A 23,058-nucleotide genomic window follows, 5' to 3' on the forward strand; every position below is an offset into this window, starting at 1 on the left:
GTCATTTCCCCACAAAGACCACAACACTTCCAGTACTTGCGAAGACGGAGTCGTACTTTTCTCTGCATTACCGTCCGGAGAGTCCGCGTAGTGGGCCTCCCGAACGGCTGGGATCTGCGGTAGGAAGTCGAAGTTATATTGATTTCGGGGTCAGTAAAGGAGTCGGAGTCGGAGGATCAAAACTCCCGGAGTCGGAGTCAGTCATTTTCCCTCCAACTTCACAGCCTTGGCTATATGTGCTCTAGTTTTTCATTCATTTCAAGGATTCACCATCCGGCGTTTTAACTGTTTTTCTTTTTTAATCTAATAAAAGAAAAGAACCAAGATAAGGCAAACATTTGAGATAATTCCGTTGGATATTTTACCGTCAAACCGTAGCTCATTGTTCTTTCGACAATAGTTTTGAAATAAACAATTCCTTTCATTCACATGAAAGCACACAATCAGCTCCTCTACGACCCATTTTAGATAAAGTTAGATCAAAGAGATATTTCAAGCAAGTTATCGATGGGGCATTTTACAACCGATACACCTCTCTTTTTAATACATCACGAAGAGCGAAAAATTGAAGAAAAAAAATGATAGATGTTAGATAGTTTTTTGAGAAAAAGATGGAACAAAACTCAAAACCAAGAGGAGTTTCGACGACCAGCTCCACCAGCTCCGTAACAGAATTTGTGAATGAAGCATTCGTTGATTCTGAATTGGAATTGAGTAAAGTAGTGAGTCTCGATGTATCGAATGACGACCAGTACATAAAAAGGCCACTTCCGGGCAGCAAGGAACTGGTTTCTCAGCCCGCCTCTAAAGATGACGCGGAAAAGGATCTACAAAAAGGCACAGGATTTAGGAAAATGTACATCGCAGCATTTACAGCTTTACTTTTTGCCGTTTGCATGGGATATACAGCGGCATATTCAGCAACAGCAACGGTTGATATGCTGGAACCACACAGCCGCATCGATCCAACGGATGATGATGTCTCATGGATTGCAAGTCTAGTAGCAGTCGGAGCCCTCTTAGGAGGAACCGCTGGCGGTAAGTTGACGAGAATGAAACAATTTCGAATGATTATCTTCGCAGTGACTAGTGATTGCAATTCTGGTAAGTCGGAAAACCAAATGCCAGTCTTCGTGCAATTTCAAAAAACTGGTATTAGCTAAGTTAAAATACCGGTATTTTCGGTATTGAGTGCAAGTAATATATTTTTTAAAAATTTAGATTTATAATGCATCTACTGTTGTTTAAACGTGTATTATTTTCATCGATGGGACAATACTAATAATTAATCATTTGATACTAAAATTCAGCTTTCAAAACACGAACTAATAGAGCATAAACGGAAACAAAAGCACAAGAAGAATGCAAAAAGACATTATCATCAATACGTATATAGCAATAGACAACAAACACATCAAGTTTTTTATATGCTACTCTGTTAACTCTTCTTCTCAATAATATTTTACCTTTATCTCCTTTATTGTAATACTAAAATGTGTAATTTTAATTTTTATTTTTTGCTTCTAATGTCATTAGATAATAATTCCTTTCCCTATAAAATTGTTGAACGTGGCAGAGAAGCAATCAATGTTTTTCTTCCTGTTTGAAAATTTTCTTACACCGGAATCAATAGTGGTATCCAGGTATCACGTTTTATAAAATACCAAGTACGGGCATTGCGTTTTAGGTCCAGTTTTGCAATCCCTCAGTACCTGTATACCGGAACACCGAATACCGGTATTTCACGCAGCTTTTCTATTTCGTAAACCGGTAATTGCTCCGGTAAAATACCCGTACTTTCGGTATCCGCTGAAAATAGTAGGTTAATTCCGGAAGAGATGAACCACGCATTTTCTTCGTTCTCTAAAATTTGTTCATTTATATATATTTTACTTTTCATTGTACATACATATAGTGTATGATATTTCTTACGAAAATTTTAATGTAGATGTTCATATCTTTAAAGGAATTCCTGTTATGATTTTTTGAAATTTTTGTTATACTGTCCATCTCACCCGAAGAGTCCGGGTCAGATGGACCATTTGAAAGGGAGGGACGGCCCACAGTAAAATTATGAAATAATTGCACATTTATTATACTTATAAGTGTTTATTTTCATTACATTTTTTTTAACCAATCCTAAAATGTATCAGAATTTACGTAAGCAGTCTGTGGCGATTTTTTTAATGTGTGCTCCAAGAGGCATTCCATCTAGCAACTCAGCTTTTAAATAATTGTTTCCTTTCAAACTACAATAAGGAGGAAAAAATGTTCAAAAAAATGCTAAAAGTGAAATTGTGTCTCCTTTTACTCCAAATATAATGAATACTTTTAGATTTTTTAATAACCACTATTTCTCCGGGCTTATTATCCAACTATAAAACAGTTTCATCCACATTGAAGAAACAAAGGAGCTTTTCAAAATAATAATATACCTTAAGTAAATCTTTAAACACCCATATTCGTTTCTTAAACCACTTTAACAGCATTTTTCAAATTAGCTATAGTCCATTCCCCGTGTATTTACGAACTTTTTCTAATATAAGTATCGGACATATTCGAAAAACAGAAAAATACTATCCTACAGTATTATCAATTCAGTTCTATGAAAATAATACTTAAACGAGCTGATGTGTGCATCACATGACTTCCTTTTACTCCAATTTTATGTCATTTCCCCATTATTCGCTATTTTAATGTGATTCAATATTTATTCTCTAAATATCACCAACAATGGCCAAATTGAAACCAAAAAAAAAAAAAAAAAACTCCGCCAAATTTGTCGCCAAGTTGGCGACAAAACTTGGCGACCAAAAGACTGGCGATATATCGCCAAGTGTCCGACAAATTATAACGCCACTTGAGTTTACATCGAAATTAGCAATGATTTCCCCCCAAAAAGGTGCAAAAGACCCCCTTAGGAACATCCGAAAGCAACCAAAAGGGGAGGTGCACAACTAGACCCCACTACGAGTCTATGTACCAAATTTCAACTTTCTAGGACATACCATTTTTGAGTTATGCGAGATACATACGCACATACGCACATACGCACATACACACATACGCACATACATACAGACGTCACGAGAAAAGTCGTTGTAATTACCTCGGTGATGGTCAAAATGGATATTTCGCGTGTCTATACATTCTTAGGCACTTTTCCGCATGTGGTCGAATCGAAAAAAAAAAACTCAACATTCATTTGGGGGTGAGCAAAATGGAAATTAAGGGCGATTTTTGAGTGAAAATTTTTTCGCGAATACAATACTTCCTTTTTTGTAAAAGGAAGTAAAAACTCAAGGTTGTATTCAAGGTCAATCTCTCCTGTATAGACGTGGTCCATCTGTCCCGTTTTAACGTGGTCCATCCTCCCGAGTGTCTGGGTGAGAAGTACAATCCCCCCTAATCTTTCACTGTGGATTTCACGTCGCCATTTTAGGTTATTAGGAAGTCGACATGTACCAAGGCATTACAGAATCAAAACATTTAAATTACATTTAATACAATATCTCAGATTTTGTAATTATAATTATGTAAAAAAAAATATCCGGCTTACAGAAAGAAACAATGATTTTTAGCTAAAAACATATTTTGTTTTTTGAGAAGCAAACAGCAGAATGTCATACAAAATGTCTTTATATACCTTTACTGAAATAGTGGTTTCATCTATAGAGAGGCGCAATAACGAAATTTTTGACTGGTCCATCTCACATGGTGGTCCATCGCTCCCGGAATTGCCCTAATCGTTTTTTAATTGAAGATTTTTTAGTTGAAATTAGTAGATGTCTACTGTTATTTAAAATGTTTTTTTCTTCACAATATGACTGCTTGTACCCATCAGTTGAAGCCAAAATTTGTTTCAAAAACATAAAATAATAGAGTAGTGAAGAAAAAAAAGGGAGAATATAAAAAGATATTTAAAATCTCACACAACTTCTTTATGTCTGAAAATAAACAAGGGGGCTCCCTTGTATCATGGAAAATAAAGTTTGATGTTATTACTGCCACGTGTTAATGAGGAATGCATTTTGTGTTTTAGGTAACGGAGGTGAGAGTTTATTGTGTGACATGACTCTCTATCCTACTCAAACAATTTAAAACACAATAATAAAAAATTAAATATACTTAAATAAATAGCATTAGAGACACTTGTGAAGGAATAATAATTAAATAAGTTTACACTTTTAATTAAACAAGTTAGTAAGCAACATAAACAGTCACACAAGGTGTGTGATATGCCACGGAGGTGAGAATTGACATGTTGTGAACCAAAAATATACTCAAATAAAAATTATTATTTAAAAGTTGTTGCCAGATTTAAACAGATATATTTTTGATAAAATTAAAAAGCATTGTTAAATGAATTGTTCCTTAAAGTTTTTTCTGTAAAAGGCGTGTGACAGAAAAGTTACTTTTTGAAGAATGACCCATGTATGACGTCTTTATGTACGTATGAACTTCGCATAACTCAAAACGGTAGGCCGTAGATGGTTGAAATTTCATGTGTAAGGCCTTTCCGGGGTCTAATTGTGCACTTTCCAATTTCGGTTGTATTTCGATGTCCCAAATGGGGTCTTGACAAGCGATTTTGCGGAATCGACGTTTATGTCAATTCAGATTTTGTCACCCAAGAAAACTTACTAATTTAATAGAGATTTAATTGATTTATCGGGTTTAAATGCCTTGTCAAAACGTGGCAAGTGGCTCGATAGCTTAGACCTTATCAATTTCGGCATAGTACTGAAAGGGATGGAAAGTCGGTAATACCTAGCTAATGACCGACACCAGGACTTTTGGTTCCACGGATTTCACAAGGACGTACACCGAGAGTCCTTGACAGGTATTTGGCGAAGTCAGGCTCCGAATCCGGAACCCTCCGATTCCGAGTCCCCTATTCAATTAGGCTACCTATGGCTCTGTCAAAATGCAGACAGAGGAATGCATGGTGACCACCGAGGCTGAAGAGTCGGAGGGAAAATGACTCACTAGTTTACCTCAAAATCTGTCTGACTCTGATTTTTACTGCGCGCAATCCTAGCAGAGTTGGAGTGAAAATGGACAATTCCAACTCCGACCCTTGCAATTTTAAAGCTTTTGACTCCTGACTCCGTTACCCTAAAATCAGTCCCACTCTGACTTCACGATCTGAATCCGTAGCCCTGGTGACCACTTGGCGATATACGTATATCCAGTGGCGGCTCATGGGAGGGGCCAGAGGGGGCCCGGGCCCCCTCACTTTTTTCAGACAATAATTTAAAACTTTATTTATTTTCCTTTTTTTTTTCCTTCGCCGAGACCGTTACCCAGCCTGTATGTTGTTTATTTTACATAGCTTGAATATGTTTCTCACACGATTCAGGTTATGTAAAATAAACAACATACAGTAAAGGAAGAAGCCTTCATTTGCACAAGATTAGACCGTTTGCTCCTTTCTTGACTCTTTATCTTCAAGTAATTAGCGTACTATAATGACAATTTAGAGAAGAAATCGTTATTTTTTCGATTGGGGAATAGTCCTCATACTATCATAGAATATTGTGCTTAAGTTTTTAGGATTTCAATTTTGGAAAACATTCCAGGGGAAAGCTCCAGAACCCCTTCACGTAACCCATCTTCAAAGTTTGTCTACACTTGCGTTTTTGGAACAGAAATTTCAAGCAATTGGAGGGGAGGCGGAATTGATTTCCATTTATTTTTCAAAAAAAGAAAAACAAAAAACAAAAAACGATTGGGGAGAGTCCCTGAGCTTCATTCCTTACCCTAACGTCAATAAATATGGCCTATATCCCCGTTTTAAAGCTTCAATCTCTACAAATTTCCGCGTAGTCCGCTGTACCATTCTTTCCCCTGACATCACCAAAGAATGATGTGTAAATTGCGTTTTTATAACTACAAATTTCCAAATTGAGAGGTTTGATGAGCAAATCAAAATCAAATTGATGAGATTTTTTTCGTATTGTGCCTCCCCCCTCCCCTTAAGAATTATTTTCTAGTTGCGCCACTGTTGTGCGTTGGGTTGTATGTACGTATGTGCATATATCGTTACAAGAGTATTTTTTTAATTCAAAAAATATCGCCCCATAGTTACACAGAAATTATTACTTGAGTTAAATTACTGCTCATGTAGCTTTAAAGAAAATGTGACAAGTTATCAATAATTTGAAGAAAATAAAAAAGAGTTAGATAATTTTTTTTCTTTATCTTTGGTTTTTTTTAAATTTAGTATATCTGTTTTTATTTTATTTATTATAAAGCGAATATATTGATATTTATTTTTATCTTTGTCAAATTGATTAATTTATAATTTTTACACATTTCTCTGATCTTAATATTTTTGCACTTTAGTAATTTGGTCTTGCTTAAAATAAAATTAATTTTACTCACTCAATATAATTAGTTATTAAAAGATTAAAAATACTATTACTATTAAAAATGCTACATTAATATTGCTTTAAAAAATTTATTTATTTATTTTGAAAAGCCAGAGGGTGAAAGTCTCCCTTGCAGCCCCTTTTACCGGTGCTGCTAGGGAGACGTACTGCAGCGCTGGAAAGCTTGCTGGATATAAACGTGAGATTAATAATTTTCGTGAAGTATTTTGTAGCTTTTCCCTAGCTGATTAATTATTAAATTTTATTTTTGAAAAACAGGGGGGGGGGGGGGAGTGCGCCACCCTGCCGGCAACCACGGACATAAACATGAGATTAATTTCTTTTGCTATTTACTTAGTAGTTTTAGTATTTTGCAGCTTGTCCTGTGTTTAAAATGAATTTAATTTTATTTATTATAATTATTTTAAGAAAGTTTAAGTATTAAAAGAATTAAAAAAAATTTAAACCAGAGGGGGGGGGGGGAGTTCGATTATACCCATGATCTGGCCCCCTCATTTTTTCAAGGCACGAGCCGCCACTTCGTATATCGCCAAAACTTTTGCCGACATTTTTTTTATCAACTTGGTGATGTGTCGCCAATTTTTTAGTCTCCAAGTTTTGGTCTCCATGTTCGCTAAGTTCCGAACTTGGCGGAGTATTACTAAGTTGGCGAGGAAAATGATATTCTAAACCGTCAGTTTGGCGGTATTGATGGTATTTAGCGAAATCCAAGCAGAATTAACGTTAAAACTCTAAGAGGCCAATTACATTAATTTTCAAACTTATTGTAACAGTTATTGGCCACTCAAAAATGCTTAGGTTATACAAAGATTTTAAGTAATTGCATCTCAAATCACTTTATTAGGCATCCCATCTGTATATTATATAGGATTTTAGTAACTGTACTACATTACGTTATTTTCGAAAGACTATATGAAAAAAATCGAGAGTATTACGTTTTCTTAAGAAACGACCTGTTTTTCTTTTCGTGCCAAGAACCCACAAATCACAAAACGACCAAACCACCGTGCGCAAATTCCTTGAAATAGTTTTAACACTTTGCAGCCATTAGCCATTATAGACGGTTTTTACCAAGCTTTAGATCAGACGGTTGCTAGCATCAAAGTCAAAAAACAGCAACGAATTAGGTCCTCGCACAGAAGGAAGGACATTTGATAAAAAAAATCTTTAGGTGAATCAACCAAAAAGGCACTTAATCGCCCGCCTAGTGATTATTTTCTTAGGTGCAGTCACAAAAACAAGTGCGGGAAAAGTTCATTTTTCTATAAGATAGAATCACTTACCAAAAAACAGCATAAGTGTGCATATTTGAATCTCGAAATGTCTCAACAGTAAAGCTTCACCGCGAAGAGAAGGCGGTTGACCTTGATGCATACACATCATTTGTATCGTTTGTAATAGATTGATTGTAATTATTTTGTGATAGATAGGATCAATGAAAACGACTCTCACTTTTAGGTGCTTTCTGGTTGATTCTACCTATTACAAATGATACAAAATGAGGTCATCCGCCTTCTCTTCGTAGTCAAGCTATAACTATAAATAGCGCTTGGTATAAACAATATGATCTCAAATTGTAAACCTGACAGTTATCAATAGGGACAATCATCACTTTCAGTTTTGGAATTCTTAGCAATCAGTTCGATTCTTGTACGCAACGAATTAAATTCACTTTCATTTTTGAATGAGTGATGTGACGAATTTCATACCAGATAGGTGATTCGGATGTGGTTTCGTGCATATGCCTAATCGAAAACGTGAGGCAAAGAGTTCGACTGGAGCGAGAATTCGAACTCAATATTTCTCGGAATTCTTGGTTGAACGTTTTAAGCAACATAAAATCAAAAATAAATCAGCAAGTTTTGTTTACAATAATAACTCAACTTGATTAAAGCAAAAATGTTGCGACACTTGTTTTTCGTTTACAAGAAACTATTCTTTTTTTTTTATTTTTTTTTTTTACCATACAGGAATAATTTTGAGCTTGTGACTAAGTATTAGTCACAGGAAGCTGAAGAAACCAAGTTTCTTTAGTTTCTTCTCTGTTAGGATGAGAATAAGTAAATGATTGAAGAAAACTTTTGATCTTTGTTGGGCATTCTCAAATTGCAGAATATAACTCCAAGTTTTACCTAATTATAAAATATGGGTATGCACACGCAAGTAAACCTAAAAAGGACAATCGGGGCTCTAAAAATTGCAATGTTCCAGTTAGGTCTTCAAATTTCCCGAATCGTCTGACAAATAAGAGCTTTTTGGGGAAATTACAGTGACATCCCATCGGTGCGCCCCTGCATACAGTTTGATGTCGTAATATTTTATTACTAGGGGAATGTGAGGCAAAGTAAAATGGTGAAATATTTACTCTGTCACATATATCATAATATTTTATTATTGGGGGAATGTGGGACAAAGTGAAATGGGGAAATATTTTTTCTCCCTATCTGGTAACATTTTAACTATGTAGTAACACATGTCGTCGATTCCAGTCTGGAAAAAGTTACCTCAGAAAATCAAAGTATGATATTACAAGCAGTTTTTAAAAAATGGGTACTGATATTGTAATATTTTGTTGTCAGTAAAAAAATATTTTTGTAATAATTAAATGATAATTTTCTTGTTATTAACATTTTAAGTAATAATTAAGATCTATTCGTATTCGGTGCAGTATTTATTTGAAATACACTGCTCGACATTGAAAATGCAACACCAAAGAAGGAGTGGTCAGAAAGTGATGAAATTTGAAAAAATGACGGAGACAGCAAGGAATAATAAATGATCTTGATTTCAAAATGATAGGCAGAATACAGAGCGAGAACGGCGTCGGCTCAGTAGGATGTAGGACCACCGGGGACAGCGATACACGAAGAATCACGTCTAGGCATAGAGCCAATAAGGGTGCGGATGGTGTCCAGAGGGATGGCTCTCCATTCCCTTTCAACCATTTGCCACAGTTCATCTTCTGGACGAGGCAGGGACAGAGTCTGCAAACGGCGCCCAATCACATCCCACACATATTCGATTGGTGACAGGTCAGGAGAGTATGGTGGCCAGGGAAGCATCTGTGTGCCTTGGAGAACATGTTGGCAGATGCGAGCACTTGTGTGGTCGGGCGTTATCCTGCTGAAAAACTGCATTAGGTAGCCCTTGAAGGTAAGGGATTGCCACCGGCAGCAGCACATTATCCAAGTGTCGTTGGACCGTCATAGTGCCCTGAATACGAACTAGAGGTGATATGGAATGGTACGCAATTGCGCCCCAAACCATTATGCCACGTTGTCGTGCAGTGGGACGTTCCACAGTTACTGCCGGATTAGATCTGCCTCCACGTCGACACCACACACGTATGCGGCGACTATCACTGGATAAACAGAAGCGGGATTCATCTGAGAACACGACATTTCGCCATTCTGTCATTCATGTCGCTCTAGTCCGGCACCATACTAAATGCTGCTGTCTATGTTGTGGGGTCAATGGCAGTCTTCTTAGCGGACGCCGTGATTGCAGACCACGTGCGACCAAGCAGCGGGAAATGGTTCTGGTTGACACGGGAACATTCAGGATATCTTGCACCAGCCGCAGAATCGAGGAACAAGTGACTTGTGGGTATGCTACAGCTTGTCGGTGGATGCGTCGATCCACGCGTTCTGACGTCACTCTGGCTCCCCTGCACCCCTCATCTTGCCACATTTCGTTGTTCCAACCATCTTCGGCACGGCCGATGCACCGTGCTCGCATCCATGTGGGTATCAGCTGCGATTTGACGTACGGACCAACCTCCCCTTCTCAGTCCGATCACCATACCCCTCGTAAAATCGTCTATCTGCTGGAAGTGCCTTCGTTGACGGCGGCCTGGCATTCTCTCGTGTTACACGTATCCTCCACAACAAAAACAAAATTTCTTCGATGATTCTCCAGTCAGAAATAACGAAACGAATATCGTCCATTCTGCAAGTTCATTCCCTTATATCTTACTTCACATGCGTCGGTGAGCTGCGCATTTCACATCATTTACATAACTCAGTGATACACGTTTACTGTAAAATTTGCATAAATTTCTGAACACTCCTTCTTGGTGTTGCATTTTCAATGTCGAGCAGTGTATATTAAGCTGATTTACATTTTAAATAATTGGGGCAAAGTGAAACAGCTCATTTCCTTTACTTATTCAGTCCTCCATCAAATCACTTACGTATTCATTTATTAATTATTTCATTAACATTCCTTCATTCAATAATCCCTAATTTATTTATTCATTCACCTGATTTCTTATTCATTCACTATTTTATTCACTCATTTATTTTTTCTCAGCTATAAATTAATTATTTTATTTAGTTACTTTTCATTTATTTATTCATTCGTTTATTCAGTCATTGATTTGATCAAAAATGTCTCGATTATACGAATCGAAGATACTTCGATAGGAAAATGTTTTACTTTTCACTTTGCCCCATGAAAATAAGGTGAAAAATTCCTACCTTTTTTTTAGGTAAAAATTTACTGCCAAAAATAAAAAATGAAGTTTCAATCGAAGTTTTATTTAAAAATATAAAGTTCTTTCTTTATGTACCGTAGTTTTCAAAACAAATTTCTATTTTGTTCATTTTTGAAAAAGTAAGTTATCTTAAATATTTCACTTTGCCCCACATTCCCCTACATTTTATCATTCTTTTCATTAAAAAAAAAAAAAAAAAAGATCACACAAATCCCCACAAAGTATTTCATTATCAACGTAAGCTCTTATCGTTTTCAAAATGATTTGAACTAGTTGGTATTTACTCTATTAGACATATACATTACACATCAATAGAAAATTAAAATCTTTAAAACTAAGTATAATAAAGTAATAGTTACTTTCTTTTCTTACCTTACTAAGTAGTAGGTTAGTTAGTAGTAATAGTTAGTAGTAATAGTTACTTTCTAATCTTACCTACTTATAATAAAGTAATAGTTACTTTCTTATTTATACTAAATATGTGTCGATGTATGTCAAAAAATATATATTTGGTTTGCACAATGTAATTGTCAGTAATTTTTGAGAAAACAATGTTAACCAAAACATACTTCAAGAGTAAATTGCTCAATCCATTTGCACTGGTGTCTCATTTGTAACCGACTTCAAAAAGGAGGCGGTTATCAGTTCATACCGTATTCATAATTGCCGTTTTCATAAAGCCCCGATTCATTCCTTTTTCTTTTTAAGCAAAAATGCATCTTTTATGTGTCACAAAAGAAAGGTTACATGCATCGTTTTCCCTTTCCCAAAAGTCGAAAAAATTCTGCTTCTTAGTCTTTTCTTGGTTTTTACTGAGGAAATAATCTTCTCAATCGTGGGCTGCAAAATTAAGGGTAGGAAAGCTTATTTTGTTTATCAAAACGTTTAATGAATGTAATTCAATTCATAATGCCCAAGTCGGTAGGCAAATGAAATCAACACGTAGGACGATTACTTTTTGTTTTTGTGAAACACTTGCCATGTACAATGTACAGACACCGAATAAAAATGATATAAATACATTAATACATATACATAAATCAGCATAGATTGTTGCAGAGAAACTATACTACATAGTAACTAAAATACTTTCTAAAGCATTGAAACTAATATCCGTAAGTTTGTATTAGTAGGGTTAAACCCTTAAAAATCTGCGTTGTTTGTTAATGCTTCCGCTGTACGTCTTTTTCATTAATGCGTTCTTTCAGGTCAGCTCATTGAAAGACGCATAAAAGGTGCTTTACTATATCTTTAAATTTTATTCTCGAAGTTTTAAACTTAAGGTTTACATATTTAAAACATTGAATATAAGTAACAATTATGTATCATAATATGAAGTACAATAACTTAACATAATAACTTGGATGGAAAGTCTTCTTCAGAACTGCTTAGATGGAGTTTAGCCAAGGAACCAAACACAAAGTAAAATAACCACAAAGTCTGGATTTTTGAATGGGATTCCCATTTTTTTATCACATAAAAATGATTTTTTGTGCCAAAAAGAAACCATGGTACAAACTTTCATTCAATTCCGACCTGCAGAACAAAAGATAGCTTTTCGAAAAACGATTCTGGGAGCACCACTACATATAAAACCATTTTTTCGAGATCAAAGTTTACCGATCAAAAGCAAAAGAATTGAACTTGAATTATGAGAAGAACAAAAGATAGCTTTTCGAAAAACGATTCTGGGAGCACCACTACATATAAAACCATTTTTTCGAGATCAAAGTTTACCGATCAAAAGCAAAAGAATTGAACTTGATTTATGAGAAGAACAAAAGATAGCTTTTCGAAAAACGATTCTGGGAGCACCACCACATATAAAACCATTTTTTCGAGATCAAAGTTTACCGATCAAAAGCAAAAGAATTGAACTTGATTTATGAGACTAATTTACTTGAAAAAGTGTTTCCTTTGTTTCATGTAAATGTACTTAGTATCATGATGCAGAAATAATAATACAGCAAGTATTTCAAGTATTGGATTTTAAGTATTTGGTGAAATAAGTGAATGGTATACAAAATAAAGGGGAAGGGAGCAGGAATTTAGTTTTTCTCCCTCTCATGGTACAGGTACCTTTACCTGTAGCGTGGCTTCATTGCTAGATTGCTGAGTAGTCGTGGAGTCAGGTATACAAAATAAAGGGGAAGGGAGCAGGAATTTAGTTTTTCTCCCTCTCATGGTACAGATTCCTTTACCTGTAGCGTGGCTTCATTGCTAGATTGCTGAGTAGTCGTGGAGTCAGGTATACAAAATAAAGGGGAAGGGAGCAGGAATTTAGTTTTTCTCCCTCTCATGGTACAGGTACCTTTACCTGTAGCGTGGCTTCATTGCTAGATTGCTGAGTAGTCGTGGAGTCAGGTATACAAAATAAAGGGGAAGGGAGCAGGAATTTAGTTTTTCTCCCTCTCATGGTACAGGTACCTTTACCTGTAGCGTGGCTTCATTGCTAGATTGCTGAGTAGTCGTGGAGTCAGGTATACAAAATAAAGGGGAAGGGAGCAGGAATTTAGTTTTTCTCCCTCTCATGGTACAGGTACCTTTACCTGTAGCGTGGCTTCATTGCTAGATTGCTGAGTAGTCGTGGAGTCAGGTATACAAAATAAAGGGGAAGGGAGCAGGAATTTAGTTTTTCTCCCTCTCATGGTACAGGTACCTTTACCTGTAGCGTGGCTTCATTGCTAGATTGCTGAGTAGTCGTGGAGTCAAAGTCGGACTGATTTAGGGGTAAAGGAGATGGAGTCAGAGGCTTTAAAATTCCGGAGTTTTTGTCGGTCATTTTCACTCCGACTCTGCAACAATAGTAGTTTTGTTAATTCGGTTGTATCTCCTGCACATAAAACTTGCACATAACACTATAGTGTAGCTCTGGTTAGCTGAGCTGTGACCTTGACTATGTTTACCTGTTTTAGGGGAGTTAAGTGAAAAATAGACGTGTTATTGACTAGGATTCTAGTTGGAATATTTTTGAAAAACTACTAAGAAATTTTCTCAACTGAACTAGTGCCAATTACCCCTCCCTATGTTGTATCTCCTGCACATAAAACTTGCACATAACACTATAGTGTAGCTCTGGTTAGCTGAGCTGTGACCTTGACTAGTTTACCTGTTTTAGGGGAGTTAAGTGAAAAACAGACGTGTTATTGACTAGGATTCTAGTTGGAATATTTTTGAAAAACTACTAAGAAATTTTCTCAACTGAACTTGTGCCAATTACCCCTCCCTATTTTCCGAAACAGAGAGGTAAACATTGTCAGAGTCGGAGCTCAACTTCTCAGAGCCTCACAATAATCTTTTTTTGTTGTTGTTGTTGTCGTGTGCCTGCCGGGCAGGCAATTTGGTGCGCGCTGCTTCACTTTTCCAACTCTACCGTAATTTGGTGTGAAGTTCGACTTCCACAGCACACACATACCACAAGGACCCGTTTATAGGAAAGGAAACCATTCACAGCATAACAACACATTCACACAAAGAATGGACAAAGACGGGAGAGAGAAAGTACATTCAGGCCCGAGCCAGGATTCGAGCCCGGACCTCCCCATCGAAGTCAAACTGCTCTGACCACTAGACAAGGCGGCCAGCACCAAATTTCTTTCGGAAAAAATATTTATTTTTTTTTTCTTTTAATTAGAAGGAATTGAGATTTTTTAAACAGTACTTATAAAAATGTTTTTGCTTCAGAAAAAGTGCAAGAAACCATTTAAACAGTTGAGAAAGATTTGCAATGGTATCACTTTTGGCAATGTTACTTTTTTAAAAGGTTTCCTTTATTAAAATGGGGATTTGTAATTTATTTATTATTATTATTATTATTATTATTATTATTATTATTATTATTATTATTATTATTTTGAAATAACTTTTGTGAGAGGTACACCTTTATCTATAAAAGCAAAAGAAAATCGTAACGTTAATCTAAATTAGTTTATTATATATACATTATAGAAGTAAGCACAGTAAATAAGCGGAGTCAACGGCACCCAAATAAGTCAATTGAACTAGATCTGAAGAAACAGTCTCCATATTAAAAGCTACCGTTGTAAGCGGCAAGCTTTTCCGGCAGTTCGTTTCGGCTATTACCAACTCGTCGAAGCCTTTTTAGGTGCTCCACCATATCTGAATTCGTATCTATGATGACTGACCAACCCGCAGCGAAGGAGTGTTCATGAAAAATGATAATGTAAGACCACACTGCTCAAGGTGAACCCTTAAAAAATTAATGAGCTGTGGTGGTCTGCTTCACTCGTCATACTACTTACCTGGCATTGCACCATTTGATTTCACTTTATTCCGATCTATATGTGACGAAAAAATTTGAAAAAAATTTCCGATTTCCAAAATGCCATCTCCAGATATTTTGTTCAAAAACCAGTTCATTTCTATTCATCTCGGGTTGAAAATTTGTTCACTACACGGCAAAGGGTTGTTGATAACGAAGGTATTTACATCGTCGGTTAAAAAACATTTTTTAAATGTTTTTTAACCGACACACATTTAAAAACATTTAAAAATTTGTTTGTCCCACAAATGTATGATTCTGTATTTTTTTGTTCTTTCAGGTTATTTAACGAACCGCTTGGGTCGCAAGGGTACGCTGGTCATGAACGTGGTGCCTTACGTCACTGGTTGGGTACTGATTGCATATGCTAACACAACCATACTTATCTTCATAGGAAGAGTTGTGACAGGTTTCAGCACGGGACTAGTATCCGTTGCCACGCCCATGTATCTAGTCGAAATTGCTACGCCCGATGTTCGTGGTTTGCTTGGTGCATCTTTCCAATTATTCGTCGTCCTTGGAGTCCTACTCATCTCTGGAGTAGGCTCTGCGCTGACTTGGCAGTGGTCGGCGGTGAGTGGTGCATGCCTCTGTCTCTTTGCAACATTTCTCATGCTGCTGGTCCCCGAATCACCGCGTTGGCTCATCGGACAAAAGCGGCAAAAAGAAGCTAAAGAAGCCATGAGGTTTTTACAAGGACCCATGCTGGACGTCGAAGCAGAATGCCACGCGCTCGAAGAAGACCTTCGACAACAGCCATCCGGGGGCGTGCATTATCAGGAGTTCACTGCTCCAACTGTCTACAAGCCGTTCTTGCTGTCGATTGCGCTCATGTTTTTCCAGCAGTTCAGCGGCATTAACGCAGTATTGTTTTACACGACGCAAATATTCAAATCTTCTGGTAGTTCTTTAGAACCAGCAGTTGCCACCATACTTGTTGCGGTAGTTCAGGTGGTAGCTACCTTGGTCAGTAGCTTGTTGATGGACAAGGCGGGCAGAAAGCCGTTGCTTCTTCTCTCGGGAGCATGGATGGCTATCAGTTTATTCTGTTTCGGTGGCTTTGATTTTGCTAAGACAAAGGACGCAAGTATTCTCAACACCTTTGGATGGGTTCCATTAGTGTGTCTTATGTCCTTCGTTGCAGCGTTTTCAATTGGCTACGGCCCAACTCCGTGGTTGATGGTAGCAGAAATGACCCCAATTCGTTTTCGTAGTGTTGTGAGCGGCGTTGCGACAGCTCTCAATTGGACTTTTGCTTTTATCGTCACGAAATCATTCAAGGCGATGGAGAAGGGTATAAAAGGATATGGAGTGTATTATTATTATGGATCTATATGTTTTGCGAGCCTTTTCTTGGCTATATTCTTCCTCCCAGAAACCAAAGGAAAGAAAGAATCAGAAATAAAAGAGTTCTTCGATAAGTGATATGATTTATGCATCTGAAGGTGGACCTAGTTTCATTTTTAACTCATACATCAATAAAAAGACATTCTGATGAATACGTATGCTATTTTTCCATTTACAATCATTTGCTTGCGTTGTACTGCGTGTTTCGAAAAATATGAAAAACCTTAGAAGCAAGAAGTACATGCGAAGCGTTTTTTTGTTTAAACAATATACCGAGTCAAAAATGAAACTGAATCTTATTAGTTAACGACTGATCATGAAAATTATGATATAAAGAGATAACAAAGGACCACTTTAAAGTCACGGAATGAATTTATTAAACAATAACTACTGTGTGTAGTAATGTTCATTAGAGTAACAGGAATATTTGAAAGAAAAGTTCACCACAGGTAATTTTGGTAATATACATATATCTTCCATATTTAAAAAATATGTACCGAGAGGTCGTTTGTATTTTAGTTTAATATCGACATGAATTGCTTTGTTCAAGCAACAGATAACAACTACGGTATAATCTGGTTCTGATAAGTCTACTTCTCCGATCCACTGAGGCTTAAATGCCCCCTTTAATTATAGGGGCAAGAAAATTATTATAGGGTCGGTTTAAGTAGTGATAACGATCATTGGCGTTGTACCAATCTAAAAATTCCTTCCTTTTCATCCTAAACATGAATGAGATCGTCCAAGGTCAAGTACCAAGCTACTAGAGCCGCACTATAAAGCTTTTAAAACTGTAGACTTTGTTTTGAAACGCATAAATGTCATTTTAATGTATTAACAATCTCAGTGAACAGAGTTTCACACTACTATCGGAGAAGAGCATGGTTCACTCGCTGATCACCTGACTTATGGGCTGCCAGAGAGCAACAGGAGCTTGGTTTGCTAAACGCCTTTTTTTAATCTATAATTACACCCCCCCCCCTTTTTTTTTAACTAGGCAGACAGTCATTAGAGACTTTTTTTTTTGTTAAAGTTAGTTATTGCTTTGAATTTTTATCATTAGCTCTGAAGAACATTTTCCATTTATAGTCTGACTCTGATAAGTTGACTTCCGATAGGTTGAGGTTTAATGATTTCATTTGTTGAAATAGGGGCGAGAGGAGCCGGTTTGAGTTGATCTTAACGATTGCTGACGTTGTGTCAATATAAAGTTTTCTCCTATTTCAAACCGCAGATAAATGAACTCGTCCAAAGTCGAATTTCTTTTTACCAAAACCAGATTATACTTTATTCTATTCATAAATAAACATTTAAAGGGAAAGGAAAAAATCTTTTGAATGCCATGCAAAAGAAGAAGTCCTAATTATGCGAATCAGCCTAACGTACAACATCATAGTTCAGTGGTGCACAATCGGTATTTTCCAGAAGGCCACATCTCTTAATAAGATCAATCTGGCGATCCTGAGCCCATATAAAAGTTAAATATACTAGTGGGCAGAAGTAGCTGAAAATTACGCCAAAATATTTCACAGCTGGCTACCAATACGCTCTTTTGGATTCAGATAGTACACGGGTAGACGAGTCCAAAAAGCCCGGGACACAAATTTTTCTAGCCCTCTGGCGGTAGATGCCGTCGTTAATATGGCCGCCGAGTTTAGCGATGCGAGTCTACATTTCTCTCTGTGACTCGGATTTGTATTTTGATATTAACATATAGTATTAGTGGTTCTTAATCAGGAGAAAACGTGCTCTTTGACGGTATATTTGACATTATCATTCATGTTGAAAAAAGAACAGAAATACTTGAAAGCTTTTTAAACAATCTGATTTTTTTTTTTTTTTTTTTTTTTTGAGACATTTTGCAAGATAACTTAGAATCCGGTAGATTAAACTGAAAAGTATTTTACTTTTTGTTCATCAAAAAATGACCTTTCGAATGGTACATATGAGTTTTATTATATTACAAAGAGTTGCTGTTTACAAAACGATAAAGCATAACACATAAAGTCAATATGGCAGGAATGAAATTAATAGTTTTCAAGAAGTAATAGAGTAACTTCAATAATGCTTAAGTAACAAATGTAATTATTGTAACTTTTGCTGTATATGTAAATAAATTCCAGCTTTTTTAGGGGTATTTGTAGGATTGGTTTCAAACTATTGGTGCAAGAATAAGAAACAAAAGAATGTACACTATTATCCAGAATCAACAATACATTATCAAAAACAGAAATGTAAGACATCCACATAAAATAACATCTTGCTGATACATGCAACAATAAAAGAAGTTAAAATAACGTACAAGGCACAAATTAACAGGAAAATTTTATACACGTGTGTTTCGGGGTTACAAGGAATGCTTTTCAACGCTAACGCCGGCTCTACACTCTCCAACGAGAGCACAAGACAAGACAAGGGGTAGAGTGTGGATGGGGAACTCGGCGCCTCTTGGTATCTCTCGCGAATGTCTCGCGTTGCCTCCAGTAAATGTCGGTAAATTGTTCCCGAGTCAAAGGAGCGCGAGAGGCTACTGCAGCGCCATCTGTCCGTCGCGCGGAATTTGCTTTGTTTTGGTTTTCAGAAAGCAAATCGCAGTTCGCCATGTCTAATAATTAGGTTTGGAACAACTCTTTGGAGTTGAAATTTTTGGAAAATTTTCAAACAGAGCCTATAATTTGGAACGCAAAGCACACGGATCATAAAAATAAGTAAAAGGTTTGATGCATGGAATCGCATTTCTTCTGGCTGCTTCTTATGTAAAATGACTCCTTGTTTCCAAATACGACCACCTTTCCCCCATCTCGCCCCCCTTTTAGATTTTCCCCCACCCCTTCTTTAAATCAGAGCCATTTTTTTAAAACTTGGAGTGGGAAAAGAGCATTACAATAACCGTAAACATTACCCTGAATGACTAGAGATGTGCAAAGCTCAAAATTTTGTGCATATGTAGCAACAAATAAAACTTGCTCCCCCCCCCCAAATTCAAAAAGGGGGGATTTTCTACAAAAATCTGTACGTGTAGGAGGAAAACGGAGATCATATTTGGATTCAGGGGGTCAATTAGCAGAAGAATCAGGCGGAATAGCCTCAGAATCATTTGAAAATTTTTTTTTGCTGCGCAGTGTGTTTTGGGGGGGGGGGAGGAGTGCCCCCATGTTTTCCTTTTTGCCACATATGCACAAGATTTTGAGCTTTGGACATCTCTTACGGTTAATGTTTATAGTTAATATAATGCTCTTTTCCCCTTCCAAATTAAAAAAAAAATGGCTCTGAATTAGAGGAGGGGTATGGGAAGTTCTAAAAAGGGGGGCGAGATGGGGGGAAAGTGGTCGTATTTGGAAACAAGGGGTCATTTTACCTTAGAATCAGCCAGAAGAATGTCTTTTCGAAAGAAAACCTGCGATTCAATCGTATGCAACGTGCCACATGCACAAGACACTTTTTTTTTTTAAATTTCTTTTACATCGCGAAAATTTTTTTGGATATAGGAGTCATTCATAGAAGAGTCTTATAACTCTCATTCTGCACCGAAATTTTTTTTACAAACATCTTTTTTAAAAAAGCAGAATAAAAAGATCGTTTTTCGTTATTTTTCTAATATTGGGGGGGGGGGGGTATACACCCCAAGTCCCCCTTTTTGCGATCGGTGTCCATAATCTTGAACTGTGAACTTCTCTTGCCCATCAAAACTATTATTAGCAGTTAATATAAAGCTCCTTTCACTTCCAAAAAAAAAAAAATACGGGACGTATAGGAGGAAAACGGAGGTCATATTCGGATTCAGGGAGGCATTTTACATAAGAATCAGCCGACAAAATGTCAGAAGCATTTCGAAGGTTTTTTTTTTTTTTTTTTTTTTTTTGCCGCACAGTGTAATTCAATGCTATGAAAATCATGAGTACAGATCTTTATATTTTATTTTTATAACTAAATTGTATAATATTGTGGCCATTTTTGGTTGTAATCTTAATTTTTTAATTCACATTTGTTGTCATAAAACAGTTTCATAAAAATAGCGGATAAACATATTTGTCAACCACCATCTCTTCTTCCTCGACTTCTTTTTTGCCTTCTTGGTGTTGTAAATGTGTAGGTAGTTGTATGTAAAAAGAATACAGGCACATCGCAAAATCTGCATCTACTTCGTGGTCCATTTTGTAAACAAACAAGCGGATTGACAGTTGAAACGCGCGCGAATGCTCGTGACATCACCGGCTTCTGCGTGCGCAAACACCTCGCCCGAGAGTGTGAACGGCTCTCTCGTTCAACGCTTCCCTCGCCATGACGTCACAGATCTCTCGGCAAAAAAAACCTCTCGTGCTTTTCAGGGAGAGTGTGGAGCAGGCATAATGATGTAAGCCTGTGGAAGAAAAGACATAGGACAAAAATTTTGTCGGATAGGATGAAAAAAGAGTTCCTTGTAACCCTGAAACATCTTTATATGGTTTTCCTACTAATTCATGCGCTCATACGCTGTTTTATATTCTTTTATTTTTCAAGCAGAGAAGTATTTGTTTAATTTTATATACAATAATAACTGAATGATGTGTGAAAATTTTCTTGTAATCACCAATCGCTTTCGGAACACTGGCCTTCACATACACAGAGTTTCGTACATTGTATGCATCGCTTACGGCAGACACAGGAAGTAAGTTGTAAAGAGTGTTTTGAGATCTCTGGAATTGTTGTCCACACAGGTTGGTATGAACCTTCTGAAGTTAGCCCAATTCATGCCCAGTTGATTGGCGAAGGTATTGTATAATGAGAATCGAGACTGTTGTTCCAAATTGCTTGGAGGGCAGCTCGTTTGATATGTTGTATCAAAGCATCTGAAGTGGAAGAAATATTTTCAATTTCTCTATTGTTTCTTGTAAATGAAACTCGTTTGCAGTCATCGATATTCTGAAGACTTGGTGTTTTATAGTAGAGTAGAATAACAAAACTCTGCAACAGATCATGGTATTCATCAACAATATCAGAAGTGCATGTTGAATGTCGATGCCATACGCAATCAATTTTGTGAAATGGCATCCAGACCTTCCAAGTAATCTTCTTTTCAATACCACAAAATGGGGAAACTGTGACACAACCAGTTACAGAATGAAAAGCCCACAAATTTCTGCAAATCTCCGGTGAGAGTGTAACACAAATCTCGTGAATTTTAATGAGTTTTCTGTATTTTTCCAAACCATACACTGTCCATAGTTCACCAATACCTTGTATTTGTGAGAACAGTGATATTGAAATAACCACCACATTTGAGTTCACCGTTCGTATTAGGACGCGAGTATGTCCACACTCTACTGCATGCTGAACATGGAAAAGTAGACGGTCATCTGCTTCTTCGTGTGAGGCGGGAGAAATGCTTGAAACATCAATAGTTGTTGACGTCAGGACTTATCATAAATACAGACAACAAGTTTTCCCGGATACTGGTCTAGCACCATTTTCTTTGCTAGCAACTGGAACAATTGTGTTTTGTTTTCATTGACACATGGGAATGGTTTAATTTGTTTTGGAAATGCAGTTGCGTCTGAGACTTTAATATTAATGCCACTTCCTCTACTGTCTCCGGTACCGGCCTTCAAACTATTACTAACATATCTGTTGAATACGATATCGGTTCTTTAACTTTTTTTCCAGCTTATTATTGAGTAATAAAATAATATCTATCTCTACGATCAAACATCAAGTCTTCAGAATATCAATGACTGCAGACGTGTTTTGTTTACAAGAAACAATACAGCAAATGAAAATATTACTCCCCCCACTGCAGATGCTTTGATATAACGTATCAAATGAACTACCCTCCAAGCAAGAATTTGGAACAACAGTCTCAATTCTCACTATACAAAACCTGCGCCAACCAACTGGGAAACTTCAGAAGGTTCATGCCAACCTGTGTGGACAACAATTCCAGAGCTCTCAAAACACTCTATGCAACTTACCTCCTGTATCTGCCGCAAGCGATGCACATCTTGTAAATGTATTAAAATGGGCGTACGATGTACGAAACTATGTCTACTATGTCTATGTGACGGCCAGTGCTTCGAGAGTGATTGGTGATTACAAGAAATTTTTCACAAATCATTTATTTATTATTGCATATAAAAGATTAAGAAATACTTCTTTGCCTGAAAAATAAAAAAAAATATAAAACAGCGTATAAAGGCATGAATTAGTAGGAAAACCACATTTGGTATGTTTTTTTTTTTTAATCATTGAAAATGCGTAGTTAAGAATTTGAAGAACGTCGTGATGGCTGTTAAAACTTACCCAACAATATCTCAAAATAAATAAATGAAAGTAACACTCTTTTACTTTATTTTCATTCGAAATTTTCTGAAACACACTTTATACACAAAATCTATAGCGTGAAATATACTAAAAAACAAAAGCTGCTTCGGCAGTATTAATTTTGTACCTTCTTTAGGGCTCGTTTGACATTATTTCTGCCATCATTGCCAACTGATAGGTGTGCCTCATGAATTACGGTAAACATTTATTCAAAATATACGTAAAATCTGACAGGTTATAGC

At 36.7% G+C, this 23,058-nt stretch overlaps 1 protein-coding gene across 1 annotated transcript; it reads left to right on the plus strand.

Moving 5' to 3' along the window:
* The first annotated feature begins 593 nt into the window (after positions 1-593).
* Positions 594-16,630, plus strand: LOC129231369 (facilitated trehalose transporter Tret1-2 homolog). Its single transcript, XM_054865665.1, has 2 exons — positions 594-1,038; positions 15,453-16,630. Exons 1-2 carry the CDS (start codon positions 612-614, stop codon positions 16,595-16,597), a joined length of 1,572 nt encoding a protein of 523 aa, XP_054721640.1. The 5' UTR covers positions 594-611; the 3' UTR covers positions 16,598-16,630.
* The last annotated feature ends 6,428 nt before the right edge of the window (positions 16,631-23,058 follow it).

The sequence above is a fragment of the Uloborus diversus genome, chromosome 10 (genome assembly GCF_026930045.1).
Source record: "Uloborus diversus isolate 005 chromosome 10, Udiv.v.3.1, whole genome shotgun sequence".
Classification (NCBI taxonomy): Eukaryota; Metazoa; Arthropoda; class Arachnida; order Araneae; family Uloboridae; genus Uloborus; species Uloborus diversus.

Excerpts from the sequence above, each read along its gene's own strand:
- LOC129231369 (XM_054865665.1), top strand. The coding sequence starts at position 612 with ATGGAACAAAACTCAAAACCAAGAGGAGTTTCGACGACCAGCTCCACC. Across the intron at positions 1,039-15,452 it reads CTTAGGAGGAACCGCTGGCG|GTTATTTAACGAACCGCTTG; the intron begins GTAAGTTGACGA and ends TTGTTCTTTCAG.